Source organism: Vulpes lagopus, chromosome 1 (assembly GCF_018345385.1).
Source record: "Vulpes lagopus strain Blue_001 chromosome 1, ASM1834538v1, whole genome shotgun sequence".
Lineage (NCBI taxonomy): Eukaryota > Metazoa > Chordata > Mammalia > Carnivora > Canidae > Vulpes > Vulpes lagopus.
Window position 1 is genome coordinate 90,686,105 of NC_054824.1, and position 16,130 is coordinate 90,702,234.

Here is a 16,130-nt window from a genome sequence, read left to right on the forward strand (position 1 = left end):
TTAGTGGAAAGCTTCAGGAGGAAACACATTACAACTCGGATCTGAATGATTACATTAGCTAGTGAGAGAGGAGATAGGTTGTCTTCCAGGGAAGGAACAGCATTTGACTTTTCTAAATTGGAAAACATGGCAGTGGCAACTGAGTTCTTACTTGAAATGGAGAAGAGACACAAATTGCCAATTCTTAACTAATGCATTTTAATTACAATTTTGTAGGTAATTTCTGGACAGAAGCTCACACGATTGTTTACACCAAATCAGATATTACCAAGTGAATGCTTAAGTTGCCTTGTGGAACTACTTGAAGACCCAAGCATAAGTGCACCACTGGTCTTAAGTATCATCAGCTTGCTATCTCAACTAGGTAATGTATTTAGTTTCTCTTTTTCACTTTTTAGAAGATGTTGCATTTAATATTTTTTGAAGGGCAGATTTAGTTATAGTATCTTTTGGTAAATGATTCACATTGAAAAGATTTCTTCATTAAAAAAAAAAATTTCTTCATCACCGGACCTTTCAGAACTTTATGCATTGTGGATCCCTTGTAAAGAAAATATTATTGTATATATCTTTTCTTAAAATGATCAGAACAGAGGATCTGAAGCATAGCAAAGGTCTACAGAAAAAGAATGCATCTTGGGAAGTGCTGGCCTACTTTTTGAATTAAAAAAAATACATTCACATAATGCCTATACTAAATGCATCACTCAGAAAAGTCATAGCTAGTGATAAAAAAAAAAAATCCGGCAATTTTGATAGACTATACTGAACTCAGAGCTATGGGTAAAAACACATTTTTCTACTTATTTCTATCTCTAGTTTTTAAATTTTTGTCATGGGTCCTTTTTTCTTGATATATGCTTGAGAGTGGAAGGGAAATCTGTGTGTGATTATAAAATTAATGCATGCTTGGGATCCCTGGGTGGCGCAGCGGTTTGGCGCCTGCCTTTGGCCCGGGGCGTGATCCTGGAGACCCGGGATCGAATCCCACGTCGGGCTCCTGGTGCATGGAGCCTGCTTCTCCCTCTGCCTGTGTCTCTGCTTCTCTCTCTCTCACTGTGTGCCTATCATAAATAAATAAAAAAAAAAAATTAAAAAAAAAAATTAATGCATGCTTATAAAAAAAAAATCCCAGTGATCCATAAATAATATCATAGACCAACATGTCCAGTGGAACTTTCTGTGATGATGGAAATGTCTTACATGTGTATTGTCCACATAGGGCTATTGAGCATTTGTAGTGTGAGTAGTAATTGAAGAACTAATTCTTTTAATATTTATTTAAATTTAAATAGTCACTGTGGCGTAGCATCTACCAACTTAGCACAGATACACAGTAAAATAAAAGGAGTCTTTACTCATCACCACCAACCCTCATTTCCTCTTCGGTAGATAATATTTCTTAATGGTTTGATAGTTGTTTTTCTAGATCTTTTTCTATGCCATAACAAATAATTTTAGAACTTAGTTGATTAGGTTTTTTTTTTTAAGTTTTTATTTATTTGAGAAAGAGCATGCAGGTGCACACACAAGGGGAGGCAGGGGCAGCAGGAAAAGGAGAAGCAGACTCCCCACTGAGCAGGGATCCAAGGCTTGGACTCCAAACTCCGAAGATTCCAGGCTCCAACTCTGGGCTTTCTTGATTCCAGTACCTTGAGACCATGACCTGAGCTGGAGGCAGCTGCTTAACCAACTGAGCCACTCAAGCACCCAATTAACAAATAGTTTTGATTGTTCTTTTAAAAAATGGTTTGCAGGCAGCCCGGGTGGCTCAGCGGTTTAGCACCACCTTCAGCCCAGGGCATGATCCTGGAGACCTGGGATCGAGTTCTGCATCAGGTTCCCTGCATGGAGCCTGCTTCTCCCTCTGTCTGTGTCTCTGCCTCTCTCTCTTTGTGTGTCTCTCATGAACAAATAAATAAAATTAAAAACAAAAACAAAAACTCTTAAAAAATAAAAATTAAAATAAAATTAAAAATGGTTTGCAGAGCATCATATTTTTTTTTTCACTTAGCATATGTTAGCTTTCTTTCCATATTGGTGTCTTTTTAATAGCTGCCATGTACCATATTGCAGAATACTATAATTTATTTAACCACTTTCCTAATGGTGGGTACTTATGTATGCTCTTTTTTGAGTTTTTGCTGTCAGAATCAATACATTTTTATGTGGTTTTGCTCAAATGTTAGTGTATTTCTGTTGCATTAATTTTCAGTTTTCAGGTCATTTTTCAATTTGATAGCCATTACTAAATCACTTTCCAAAAATGTTATGCTAATTTTAACATCCACCAACCTTTTGTATGAGAATGGCAGTCATTTTCAACATTTAAATATATTAGAAATTTTTAAAATGATAGTCTTTTTATTTTATTTTTTAAGTTTTATTTTTTAGTTAACAACCTTTTATTCTTTAGAGCAGTTTTAAATTACAAAAGAATTGAGATAATTTTTAACCGCAAAACTTCTACAAATATGTGGGGCAAGTTTTCTTCCTTTAATTTAGTCTACATAGAAAAATCATTTGTTTATTGACAAAAAAGGAAAAGCTCATACTTCTCTCTTCCCATTCCCAGCTTATATTATTTCTGTGATTAAACTTCTGAATTGGAAGGTGATTAAAATTAAATAGCCATATTGTATTTGATATTTTTAGACATAATAAATGTAACATGAAATTTAAGATTATCTTTTATCTGTGAACACCATATATAAAAATGATGTTTGGTGCCATTTTATCTTAACTTACAGCTGTAGACAATGAAACCAGAGACTGTCTTCAGAATACCTATAACCTGAATAGCGTGCTGGCAGGAGTGGTTTGTCGAAGCAGCACTTGCCTTAGTGATTCAGTGTTTTTGCAGGTATACACACCTACACAGTACTCTTCACTTAATACTTGTTTTTCCTTCTTTATTTGCAGATCAGAATTGACGGTATGTATTGTAAGCGGCTAATTTACAGTATACATGCTAACATAATCCCGTGTGAATAGGACAGTTCTTGCCATTAATAAATTTAAGAGCTGGTTCATTACACATGTATTACTATTTAAAAGTTTCTAGAGAAGGGAAGCTTACCACATCTAGCATTATTTTTGAATTAAAGCAAATCTACATTATAACCACTTTGATAGACTTATATAAACACAGATGTCAACATTTGGAGATGTAAGCTATTTGTATTAAAATCGCAAATTGAGTTGGCATCTAGGCGCCGTCTGTTGAGGAAACATTCTACAAAAAATTAAAGCTATAGATTTAGTCTTGTTTAACATAGACTTGAAGCTCTCATACAGATAAGTTGTTGAACCTAAAATGCCATCAGTTACAAGAAAAGAAAGCATCACCAATTAAACTGATGTGGTTTTAAAGATGACAAAATATGAAAAAATATATCTTAGAATTCATGGAATATGTATATGTTTTAGTCTGCATATATGTTTAAGATGGTTAAGTGAACCAGGTTGATGACAAGATGCTCTGTTTGAGATAGACTGTATAGAAATGTGTGGAGTCAGGAGATGAACTCTAAAATTCTTAGTAATGTCATTACTTTATGTTTAAAAAAACAGAACCATTTTAAGAAATACAAGAGTTTCTGCCCTAAACTCTGCTTCCTAAAGTTGTGAAATGCTCCAAATATGCCTAGGAGTCCATTCTTATAAACATGCAATATGTTTTTATATGTTTATATTTATTAGTGTTTTCATATTCTCAGTGCATTCAACTTCTGCAGAGATTAACATACAACGTCAAAATTTTCAATTCTGGTGCCAACATAGATGAATTAATTACCTTCCTGATAGATCATATGTGAGTATGCAACCAAACGTAACCAAGTATACTGTTGATTTATCCTTAAACTAAAACCATGTAATAGTTCAATTTTTCCAATTTTTTAAATTGAGACTAATTCTTGTTCACTCCTTTTAGATGATTTCAGGAATCAAATGGTGTAAAGCAGCTTTAATTTTCATAACAATTTATGAAATGAATTGAACAGAAAAAATTATTGAAATTGAATATTTAATGCTTATGTTTAATGTTAATAGAATATACTGATGAGATACGTATGCTCATTCTGACAATTATTTTCATATTTCTGTGCTATATTTGAATATCATTTAGTTTCGAAATATGAAATGGTCAGTACTATTCAAAGCTTTTCTGTCTTCACGTTAATCATTTTTGCATATAAAAAGTTTAAGTGTAATTGAATATAGAGTTAGAATGAACTTAATGCTTTTATCTTTTATTATCTTCCTTAAAACAACAGTCAGTCTTCTGAAGATGAGTTAACAATGCCTTGTCTAGGATTATTGGCAAATCTTTGTCGTTACAATCTTTCTGTTCAAACATACATAAAGACATTGGTAAGTTTTGCATAAAATCTTTCTTTCTTGTTTGTGGTGGGTTCTGTGCTTAAAGATAATTGTATATGTTTTTCTTTAAAATAAGAATTTTCATGTCTCATCCAGCTGATTCATCACAGTTAAGGAACAGATTGACACATGATTAATTTGAAGTATTCTAACCTTTGCACATGTTGTATTTAAGATTATAAGTATTGATAAAAATGTTGAGTACTGAAAGTTTCCCTTCTCCGTAGCATCCCATTATTGTTTATGTTGAATAACACAAGAAATATTAAATTATTTTGTGCTAATAGAAAGGATACACATCACTGGCAATCCCATTTACCTCATTTCTTAAATTTCCGCAAAATCAATGGCAACTCTACCAGAAAGATCCATGAATAAATGACTAGCAACAACTATTAGCTCTTGTAGTGAGTGAAGACACACAAAGGAGGCTAACTGAACCACTGTTAGAAATGTTAAATCAAGAAAGTTCATTGATTCTTCAGGGTACTTTGTGAACAATTCCCCTGCTATTCAGTATTCAGTGTTACCTATTTAAGTTAAACAATATCTCATTTGTTCATGTGCTGGAGGTACTTTGGAGATGGAAGTTATCTTGAGCCATGAAATATTTGGAAAAGGTAAACATTTGCTCACATTCCCATATCTAAACAGCTTTCCCTTAAGATTGTACCTGTTTTTACTACTATAAAAGCAATATGTAAAATGTACCATCTTGCTCCTTGAATAATCTCTTAAATTGATAAATAACGTACAGTAAAACTTTACCTACTCTGTGAGATACACTTTCTAAACCAAAATATAAAACTGATAGTGTTTATTCTAATGTATTTTTAAATTTTTTTCTTTTTCAGAATAATGTGAAATCTTTTTATCGAACTCTTATAAGCTTCCTGGCCCATAGTAGTTTAACTGTGGTTGTGTTTGCACTTTCAGTATTATCCAGTTTGACATTAAATGAAGAGGTTGGGGAAAAGGTAAATATGTTTTTTTAAATTATCTTTGAAAATAATTCTGAAGTTTATATTCTCTGATATTTTAAAAGTCATTGAGATTTTGTTAAGCTTAGAATGGTGTCAACTTAAAAATTTTTTGTATAATATACTTCTCCTAATTTGTTTTTAAGCTGTTCCATGCTCGAAACATTCATCAAACTTTTCAGCTAATATTTAATATTCTCATAAATGGTGATGGCACACTAACTAGAAAGTATTCAGTTGATTTATTGATGGATCTCCTTAAGAATCCTAAAATTGCTGATTATCTTACCAGGTATGGCTCTTAAGACTCGTCTTTTTTTTCTTTGCAATGAACCTTGAAGTATGTTTGTGATTATAAAACTGCCTTTTCAGATTTAGTAAACTTGGATTCTACTAAGGAACAAGAGACTAAATTGAAATGTTTTGATAGACTTTGTTCCTTTTTTTTTTTTGCTTTGCTGGCCTAAAATGTATGAGTATAATAATAATGTGGAGGGTGTGAGGGAAGTGTTTCAGTCTTTGTCTTAGGTAAATAAGGTTGTATCACTCTCTAAAATGTACACTTCTCAATTTTTTTTAGTGCCAGTTTTAAATCTTGAACATTCCAGTTTTTGGAAAATATTATTTTTATAGGAACATTCATGTCAGTATGTTTGTCTTTTCTTATTTGCATAAAATGGATTGCATTTTCTTTGTTATGTGCCTCTGTTGTGTCGTAAGATAAAATGAGAACACATGTTTATGTGCCCATTCTGTCTCATTGGCATTTCATGTGATCATTTATCTTTTGAGAACACTTAGCAACTTTTCCATAGAGCTCGTGACCTTATTTATTTATTTATTTATTTATTTATTTATTTATTTATTTATTTGGGGGGTAGGGGGAGAGGGTACTAGCAGGCTCCACACACCCAGCATGGAGCCCAAAGGTCTCACAACCAGGAGATCAGGATCTGCCAAATTCAAGAGTCAGATGCTTAACTGATAGAACCACCCAGGTACCCCTGGCCTTTTTGTATCTTTAAGTTAAATTTTCCCAGTGCCTCAGCTGCTTTGTGATCACAGGTTAGGAAATTGTAGAAATTGCTTCAATTAATCATTCACAAATGAGAAGACAGTTATGGAGCCCTTACTGTGGTCGAGTATCAGGGGAGGTAGGGCCTTTAGCAGAGGCAGGAATTTGAAGACACAGCCCCAAATCTTTGAGGATCATAGAATCCAGAAATTGTACAAAGACATAGTCCCTAATTTTAAGGAACATATAATGTAGACATTAACAAAACAAAAGCTAACCACTAGGGCAAGGTTGACCAGTACCCATATGGTTAACTGATATTTTACAGAACCAAGAAGCATTCACATTAGCAATGAAGAATAGTCAGAAAAAAGGCAGGCAGGGTAAGGGGCCCCACCCTAAGATGAAAGGATTTTACACCAGCTTGGAAGGAGCCCTCTACCCTTTCCTACATGATAGGTAGATGACAAAAACTGACTGGGTGATAGGTGCAGGGAGGGTTAATCAGATTAAAACCAAGCCCATAAAAAACCATAGACTTAGAAAGTCTGGTGGCAACTCTCTCAGGTCCCCTCCCTCTTCAGGAACTTTGTACTATCACTCAGTAAACTTGCTTTGCTGCCCACCTGTCTGGTCTACCTCTTCATCCTTCAAAACAGCATGACCAAGAACCACAGGCATTAAAGGAAAAGAAATCCTGCAACATTAGCATTTCATTTTTTCCTTTCTTAAGCATAAGTGGATAAGAAAATGTTCTTCCAGAGTGTCCTTCCTTTACTTGTCCTCTCTTTGTCTGTTCCAAGAGTCCTCCCAGTATACTCTCGTGTGATATCCATTCTGGCCACCAAATTGTGCTTATTGAGCAACTTCTAAATACATAGGATATACCTCTGCAGAAGGACCAAAGTATAATCTGATTTAGCATTAGTAAGTGGTTGCTTAATCACTTCTATAAATCTCTCAGTTCCATTATCTGTTTTCTTTTTATCTAGCCTAGAACTCTGGAAAGGAAATTATGTTTGTGTTTTCTTCTTATTTATTTGCTATACCATTTAGCGAAATATTCCTGAATCTGTTCCAAAGTCTAATTTAATGGCTATGTTCCTAACCAAAACCTGAGAAAATCACACTTTATGAATTTGTATCCTACATATTCACTACATCTAACTTTATCTGGGCAGCACTTCTCATATTTATTCCCAGCTTTCTTTCTCATTTCCTACAGTGGCCCTTCAAATATTTACCACTTTCCTCTTGCCACTTTTCCCTCAGATGAACTCATCTTTGTTTCACAGAAAAAACAAAAACTGAATCCTATCTAATTGGAGTTCTTTTGAATTTTTGCTCTTGAACCAAGTTACTTGTGTTTATACCAATTCTTAGTGTCATCCTGTTTTGCTCAGAAATGCATCCTTTTATGCATTAAATCTCATGTCCTATTTTTTTTTTTTTACTATCTTTTGTTTCTTCAATGGCTCCCATTCCATTGACTCCCTTCACTTATATTCAACTTTCAACATTTCCTTCAATCATATATCCCTTCTAAAATCTGTGATCTCCCATTGCACTCAAGGTGAATATCCAAATTCTCCATGTAGTGATCCAAAATCTGGCTTCTGGGGACCTCTCAGCTCTGTTTCTTTACATTTTCTTATTTACTTTTGTCTAATCACTTCAGAAAATAAATAGAATCTCCAGCTTGTTAGAACCTTTTGTGTACCCATGTGCTATTCCCTCTGAAGTACTTATGCTGAGAGCTGGAATACTTTCACCTTTATATGCCTAACTCCTATTTATTTTTAAGACTCAAGTCTGGGAAACCTCATCTGATCAGGCCTGCCACTCCAAGTCTGGATTCAATATTCATCCTCCTAGCATCCTATACATTTCTCCGTTATAGTGTTGTATTTTACATTATACAATATCCTATGTTACTGCCTTTATTCTTAGACTGTTAGCTCTCTAACAGAGCATCATTGTCCCAAACACAGGATGCGCCAGTCACATAGACTGTAATGTGTGTGGTACCACTAGTACCTCTTAGAGTTATCCAACATAGGGCTCTGCATCTTATCTCTGTATCTTCAGAGCCTGATAAAATGCCTAGCGGTTATAAGCACTTTATAAATAGATAGCTACCTAATTTATTAGAATATTCCATGTTCTTTGAATTTTTACAAACTGAACATAGCTTTAAAAAAACTGAAGTACTGAAAGTTTCAATGATTTATTTATTGCCACATGAATCATTTTTTTCACTGTTCAGTGAATAACCGTATACATAGATACATATATGATGGAATGTTTTAACTATAAATTTTGCAAGAACTTCTATATCAGAAGCTCGATATAGGTGAAAGAAAATACACTTAAATTTTATATTTATTTTGTATATAAATCTTTTTGATGCATCAATTTCATAGTTATTTGATGTATATTTTTATTTTAAACTTAGGTATGAGCACTTTTCTTCATGTCTTAGTCAAGTATTAGGTCTTCTCAATGGAAAGGATCCTGATTCTTCTTCAAAGGTTTGTAAAAACATGACTGTGTTTTAAATGTTTGAAAATTGTAATGTGCAGAAAAATCTTAAGTGTACAGCTCTCTGAATTTTTACAGACCGAACACAGACATAACCATTATCTAGATGAGAAAATAAAGCATCGCCAGTACTCTAAAACCCTTCCCAAATCTTCATTCATTGGTGCAATCCCCTTGGAATATTGTTTCATAGTGCCTAATGAATATATGTATACTCTGTGACATAGCAACTCTACTCCTAAACTACATAGCCAAGAGAGACATGTCCATAAGCTCATCAAAAGAACATGTAGAAAATGTTAAATAGAAAAATGTAGTTTTATAAATAATACTATTTTCTGATTTTTAAAAATGTCAGATGCGTAGGGGATAAATCCAACAAAACACATACAAGGTCTCTACTCTGAAATTACAAAATATTGAGAGATATGAAAGACCATATCATTTAAAAAAAATTATTGGCATCTCTTTGCCTACCCACCACCTTTGTACTAGTGATTGATTTGTTTGTGTTTGTACATTATACTTAAGACATGTATATGAGAAGGTATTTTATGGATATTATATGGATATAACATGTCTCTGATAAGAGACACTGATAACATTGCTTGCCTTCAGGGAGCATATCTAGAGATCAGATTGCTTTGTTTAGCCATGGAACTAAGTAAATACATTACCCATTCAAAAATAAGTACTCTAATTTATATTTAAAAATGAATAAATCAAAGATTATCATGTTACATAGTAAATGCTAATGGAATGAGCTCTGTTAAAATCGGATGGTATCAAGTTGATCAAAACACAAATCCCAATTACGTGTCATTTACAAAAATACAGATGAAGGTAGAAAATAAGTGGATAGGCAAAGAGATGCCAATAATTTTTTTTTAAATGATAGGTTGGTAGTGTATGAAGTGAGATAGAATTTAATTTAGCTAATAAACAGGTTGTGGGATGTTATGTTATAAAGGCCCAATTAATGAGGTAAAGAAATGAAGTAGAATAGAGGAGCTAACCGGTATAATGCCAACAGTGTACAATGTGGAAATAGCCATACCTAATGTTTTAAAGCATGGGGATGCCACTTTTCAATATTATCCTGAAGTAAGCTTTATAGGAATTCTCGAATCTCAAGCATGATAGCAAGTGTCTGTAGTTCCTAATTTATTTTTATTTTAAAAACAAAATATATCTGTGCTTTAAAAAAAAAATTACTATGGAAGACATATGATATTAGTTGAAGTTGCCCTCCTTTCTTTGGCTTTCACAATCCTTATTAGGAGTAACCACCATTAACAAATTTCTTTGTAACTTTATAGTACCTAATCCCATATTTTGAAAAATAATAATAAAAGAAAAATTGGAAGCTGTCTTTAATTTTTAGAGTATTTTTAAAAAATATGTATCCTTTTCAACTTCATCATTTGGTTGCTTTGTACATGAAAGGCCAATGAAATTGACATTTAACGAAGACTTTATATTGCACAGGTTTTAGAATTACTTCTTGCCTTCTGTTCAGTGACTCAGCTGCGCCACGTGCTCACTCAGATGATATTTGAACAGTCTCCATCTGGCAACACCATTCTGGGAAGCCGTTCTAAATGTTTAGAACCTACTGTGGCTCTACTGCGTTGGTCAAACCAACCTCTGGACAGATCAGAAAACTGTTCTCTTCTAGCCTTAGAGTTGTTCAAGGAAATATTTGAGGTAATATAACGATAGACAAATTGACTTTTCCATTTTTATGATCCTCAGTGAACAGTTTACATTCATAAACATCCATGATATACTTCTAATTGTTTGTACACCTTAGGAAAACTTTTAGCAAACTCCCCACCATTCAGCTACTGAATTTTCTTTGGGGCAAAGTCAGGAACATTAATGTTTTCTTTTTTGGCACTGAATAGCTTATATATACTTCTTTCAGTGTAATAAGTAAAGATATTAGCTGAGATTTGTACAGTTTGTTGCTGACTGTACTTCTGCAGTAGTCATGCTTCTCCATCTTGGTAGATACTGTTTATGGTCTTCATTAACCTATTGAGTGGATTAATATAGGAACATTGGATTCAGTTACTCAGATGGAGTGGAACATGCCAGACACTGCTAGACACTTAGGATACAAAATTTCTTTCCCTAGAGGCCATTACATTCTGGTAGATTCTACTGTCTAGGTTATTTAGCATTTTCTACTGTTGTCCCTATTTTTTATACCTACTCTGCCTACTATAGTATCTTCCTACAGTATTTCCCCTCATAACTGGATCCTGTGCACAAACAAAAATGTGTATCAGTGGTTAAATATATTTGTCAAAGATGATGCACAAATTACTCTATGTTTTATGTTGGTCTTGACTGTTGATCATTTAAAAAACTCTGAGGGACACCTGGGTGGCTCAGTTAAGTGTCTGAATTTAGCTCCAGTCATGATCTTAGGGCCCTGGTATTGAACCCCAAGTCGGTCTCCCTACTCGGCGAGGAGCCTGCCTCTATTTGCCTTTCCCCTAGTTCATGATTGCTCTTTCTCTCTCTCTCTCTCTCTCTCTCTCTCTCTCTAATAAATAAGTAAACTCTTTAAAAAAATTAAAACTCTTTGAGATTCTTGTTGGGAGTTATTCGTGGTTGTAAAGTATTTAGATCAGTGGTGGTTATTTAATTATTGCAGTTTCACTTAGCAATTTCAGGATACTTGTTTTCAAATCACAGACACAATCCATTGGAAAGTCTTGTTTGCAGTTGAATAACCTAAAACTTTATTGTTCCATTTAAGACAAGTCATCATAGCCTTCAAAACGAGATAAAAGGGTAGATTTTAAATAGGAGACCCAGGTCAGTTAACTACTAAAGTAACTCTAAGAGACTTGATGAGAACATGACAACTCAGTTATTATCTCTACTTTCTGTATTTCATTTTTATTTTTATTTTTCATCATTGGTGGTGGTTAATTCTCCAGGATGTTGCAGATACTGCTAACTGTTCCTCAGCTGACCGTTTTGTGAGCCTTCTGCTGCCTACAATCCTTGACCAACTTCAGTTCACAGAAAAAAATCTAGATGAAGCCTTATTAAAAAAAAAATGTGAAAGGATGGTCAAGGCCACTGAAGTTTTGTTAAATATCCTTTACTGTTAAAACATGGAAACTAACCACTCTTTTTTTTTTTTGTTCTAACATTACGTTTACTGCATTTTGTCTTTAATTGTACTTTAGTCACTTCTTATGCTTATACCTATTCAGAATTATTGGAGTTTAAACTATAAAACTAATTCTCAGTGAGGAGTCTAAAAAGGTTGTCCAGACTTTTTTCCCTCATTTTTCTGTGTAAAACTTTTAAATTAAGGAGTATTTTCAGAATGCTTTTTAAACTTGATTTTTTTTTTTTTTTTTTTTTGTGGACATTTTTACCACAAATTGAGGTTAAGAGATACATTCTAAAGATAACTGCTGTGTTACTCTAATGCTAATTGCTGTCTGGATGATTCATGGTGCCACCGTTTGTTCAGTGTATCAGAGTAAACATTGGTAAAGTCAGTTATTTTAGCTTATATTATAATTTTTACTGAAAATTAAAGCTTCTAGAAATGTTTTAATAAGAGTGACATCACACTAGATTATACAAAAGACAAATATTATAAAGACAAAGTTCATTACAAAAAAAGAAAACCTTGAGTTCAGTTAGTGAATAACTTCTGTATTCTGATTCTCTTAGGTCTTTTATTAGCTTTTGTCTTTTAGATTAGCTGATTCTAAATCTTTTTGAAGCCCAAATTCCATTTTTAAAATATTTCATTAATGCTATTTTATTATCGGCAAAGAGCCATTATATCTCTACCAGATCTTTCATACTTACCTGCAGGTTTCCTTATATCTCAGAGCAACAAGACTTTGTTCAACTTCGTTCTGACCTAGAGCAAATTCCACATCTATTTACTCTCTCCTTGGAACTGCTGCTCCTTAATTTTCCTCTTCCCTACAGCAGTGATTCCGAACCCTGGCTATGTATTCAAATGACCTGGAGAGCATTTTAAAAATCCTGACACCTGAACCTTGCTTCCAGCAATTCTAATTTAATTGGAGTAAAGTGTGTGAGGTGTGGGGAGATTGTAATTGACTGTTCAAATCACTCAGGTGTTTCTAACATGCAGCTGAAGTTGAAAACCATTGCTGTGGAGGCCCATGATTATGTTGCTTGGTTTTAGAGATATCTATAATATATGCAGGCCTCAAAATTGTACCAATTTTGAGCCAAGTTTGACCACTTTTTCATGATATTCAAATTAACTTGTAATATTACAGTATAGGCAAAAATAACTACTCTTAGTTCAGCAAATACTGAACCGTTGTTATAATCTGTTAACCAAATACTAGCATCCAGCAGAGTAACAGACAATGTTAGTCCCATCTCTTGCCACTTACCAATCACTTAAATGCTCTGAGCTCTAGTTTCCTAACGTCATTGAGTTAATGTTAACAATAATTATGTGGAAGTGAAGTGACAAGATAATTTGTATGAAATCACTCAATACTGTAAAGCAATACAAATATAAGGGATTTAAAAAAAAAAACAAATATAAGGGATTTGGGTTTTTTTAGAATTTTTTGTTTGTATCCCTTAACAAAACTTACCTCTTTGTGGAGATGATACTCTAAAACTGCATGTTGCAAAAACTCTGACTACTATCAAATGTACCACTCTGATAGAACAACAGTTTACGTATGGCAAGATTGATTTAGGGTTTGGAACAAAGGTAGCAGATTCTGAATTGTGGTGAGTATAATGAAATCCAAATGGCAAAATGATAATGCCAAATGTAATAAAAATCAAAAGATGTAGCAATTCTCCTCTCTTTTGAAGGATAATCCTTGCGTATGCAGTATTAACTCAAGGTGGAATGGAGAATTAACAAGTTTTTTCATAGTTTTTAAAAAATTCATTCAATTCATAAATTATGTGCTTAAAGAAAGGATAATCTTAACATCTATGATTTGTTTTTTATTGTTTAGGTTTGTTTCATGGTGTTTTAACTTATCTAAGGGTCTTTGTACTCCTTTTCTAGAGATTCTTTTTGACACATTGCCTCAGTAATTTTATGTTTGTTTTAAACAAAAACATGAAAAACCAGGTCATATTTTTATTACTAGGGAATCGGTTACTACAGAAAGTTTCCTACTAGCAGACAGTTCTTTTCATTAGCATGTCAAGACTTAAAGGTGAATTTTCATGGATAGTGATGAGATTTTATCCTCCCCTCTCATTTGAATTAAGTCTATTAACATCTTTATTGAGGACCTACTAAATGGCTAGATATTGATTTGTTTCAGTTTCTATAAATGATGTAATTGCCAATAATTGTGGTCCTCCAGAACACAGATTACCTTTTCTTTTTTTGTATTCCTTTTGCAGTGAGGCTAAGAACATGGCTTAGTATAATTTATTTGGTAAATATTAAGATTTTGTATTGCTTAAGATTGCCCTTTATTGTTGATAGGCCTGTGACAAAGCTAAGAATTAAATAGATCATGTTGCTGATGCTGTTAGTAATGTGGTACAGAAAGTGGAAGCATGCTGGTATTTGAGATTACGGTCTCAACTTGGACTGTTAAGGCCAATTTGTTCTTTTTGGGGCTTGAGCTATAAGGATAATGGTCTCTACTGTGTTTTTACTTCTCAAAAGAAACAATACTTTATCTCCCTAAGGTTTAAAAACAGGTGTTGGTTTTTCAGAATTTCTTTAGAATTATGGCTAGAAATAAAGCTCTAAGCAATTCTTTAGTTATCTAATTTAAATATGATTTACTTTTAAGCAAACTTGCTGCTGATGTAGTTTTGAAAACCCTTGATTTGATGAATAAACTTAAGCAGTTGGTTCCTGGTATGGAAGTAAGCTTCTATAAAATCCTTCAGGTGAGTTTAAACTCTTCAAATATTGAAGTTTGTTTATACAAAATGCTCCCTAATGTATGAGTTTCTGTTTTAATATTCTTTAGAAACTGTTTCTCTTAGAATTGGGCGTCAGAAGAAAGTTAATTGCCTAAGTAACTATAGTATTCCTACTACATGGTAATTTTATGTAGTTTTGCAGGAGTTGAACGTAAATGCTCCTGATTATAATGTACAATATGTTGCTTATAGTAGAGCTTCCTCAGGCTTTTTCCTTTCTTGTCATCCTTTACGTTTCTTCGTTTATTTCTATTGGCATTGTAGTGAAGGGGATGTGGTATTTGTTTTGGAGTTTTGGGGTGGGGTTGATGATGTAGTGCTTTAAGGGGATAAGGGACACACTTGGAAGAAAAGGACTTGATTGTGAGTTGTAATAAGATTAGAGAGGGTAGGCAGAGAATAGCTAACTCACAGGTTTTGAGTTCTTATGTTTACCTTGAAAGCCACAAAACCTGACTTCTAATAGATACTTAGCAAACGTGCGTCAATTGGGTTAATATAATAATTTAACAAAGATGGCTCTGATATCTGTCTAGACAGGGTAGAAGGCAAACCTGAAACCGTATTCAGGGGCCACTTGTACACTTTGAGAGCATAATGCTTAGGAGATGGGGTTCAGATGTTGACTTCACCATCAATCAAGTTGGTGCAGACTTGAGCAAGCTATTTCACTTGTATGAGCTCTAGTGTCCTTAACTACAGAATGAAAATAATGATCCCCCTCCATGGGAGTGGTTACAAAGAGTTACTATGAGGGTTATAAAGATAAAGCCCGTCTCTTAACATGGTTCTGTGGCCTAAGATTATACTTGAGTACTTACAAGACACTTGACACTGGTAAAATGTAGATAACTATAAAGGATTCATATTTTAATATTTTTTCTCTGTTAACTTAAAAATTGAGTCAAACTGATTATCTGTCAATTAGGAGATGTTTTTCAGAATAAATGATTTAAGGCTTACAGTACTAATGTAAAATATTTACTGACATGAAGGACTTATGCTTTAAGCATAATTGTTTCAGTTACTGAATTAGAATTGAATTAATTTGAATTTTACTTTTATTTTTGACTTTAATTAGAAATGATAATTATTTTTTCTTATAGCCAGATTTTCTTCTAGTGTAGCAGAATTAAAACAATAATTAAAAAAGAGTCAGTTGTGGATGGTATTTTAAATTCATCAAAATATTTAGGATGTGATTTTCATAGGCACAACAAAAGTGTTCAAAACTTTGCCCAAATTTTTTTAAAGCTGATGTTCATATTGAC

General features: G+C 33.4%; 1 protein-coding gene across 3 annotated transcripts in view; it reads left to right on the plus strand.

The window, feature by feature from the left end:
• The window catches only part of CIP2A (cellular inhibitor of PP2A), a 38,173-nt gene that overhangs the window by 4,033 nt on the left and 18,010 nt on the right, over positions 1–16,130 (plus strand). The window contains exons 2-12 of one of the 3 annotated variants that reach the window (XM_041751931.1): positions 217–364; positions 2,751–2,863; positions 3,720–3,814; positions 4,278–4,374; positions 5,238–5,360; positions 5,510–5,655; positions 8,834–8,909; positions 10,408–10,626; positions 11,874–12,033; positions 13,545–13,686; positions 14,724–14,823. In XM_041751931.1, the coding sequence (XP_041607865.1) occupies positions 217–364; positions 2,751–2,863; positions 3,720–3,814; positions 4,278–4,374; positions 5,238–5,360; positions 5,510–5,655; positions 8,834–8,909; positions 10,408–10,626; positions 11,874–12,033; positions 13,545–13,686; positions 14,724–14,823 (1,419 nt within the window). Of the gene's footprint in view, positions 1–216; positions 365–2,750; positions 2,864–2,922; positions 2,936–3,719; positions 3,815–4,277; positions 4,375–5,237; positions 5,361–5,509; positions 5,656–8,833; positions 8,910–10,407; positions 10,627–11,873; positions 12,034–13,544; positions 13,687–14,723; positions 14,824–16,130 lie in introns of those variants that run through there. The other 2 variants (XM_041751939.1, XM_041751948.1) reach the window with 2 other exon arrangements.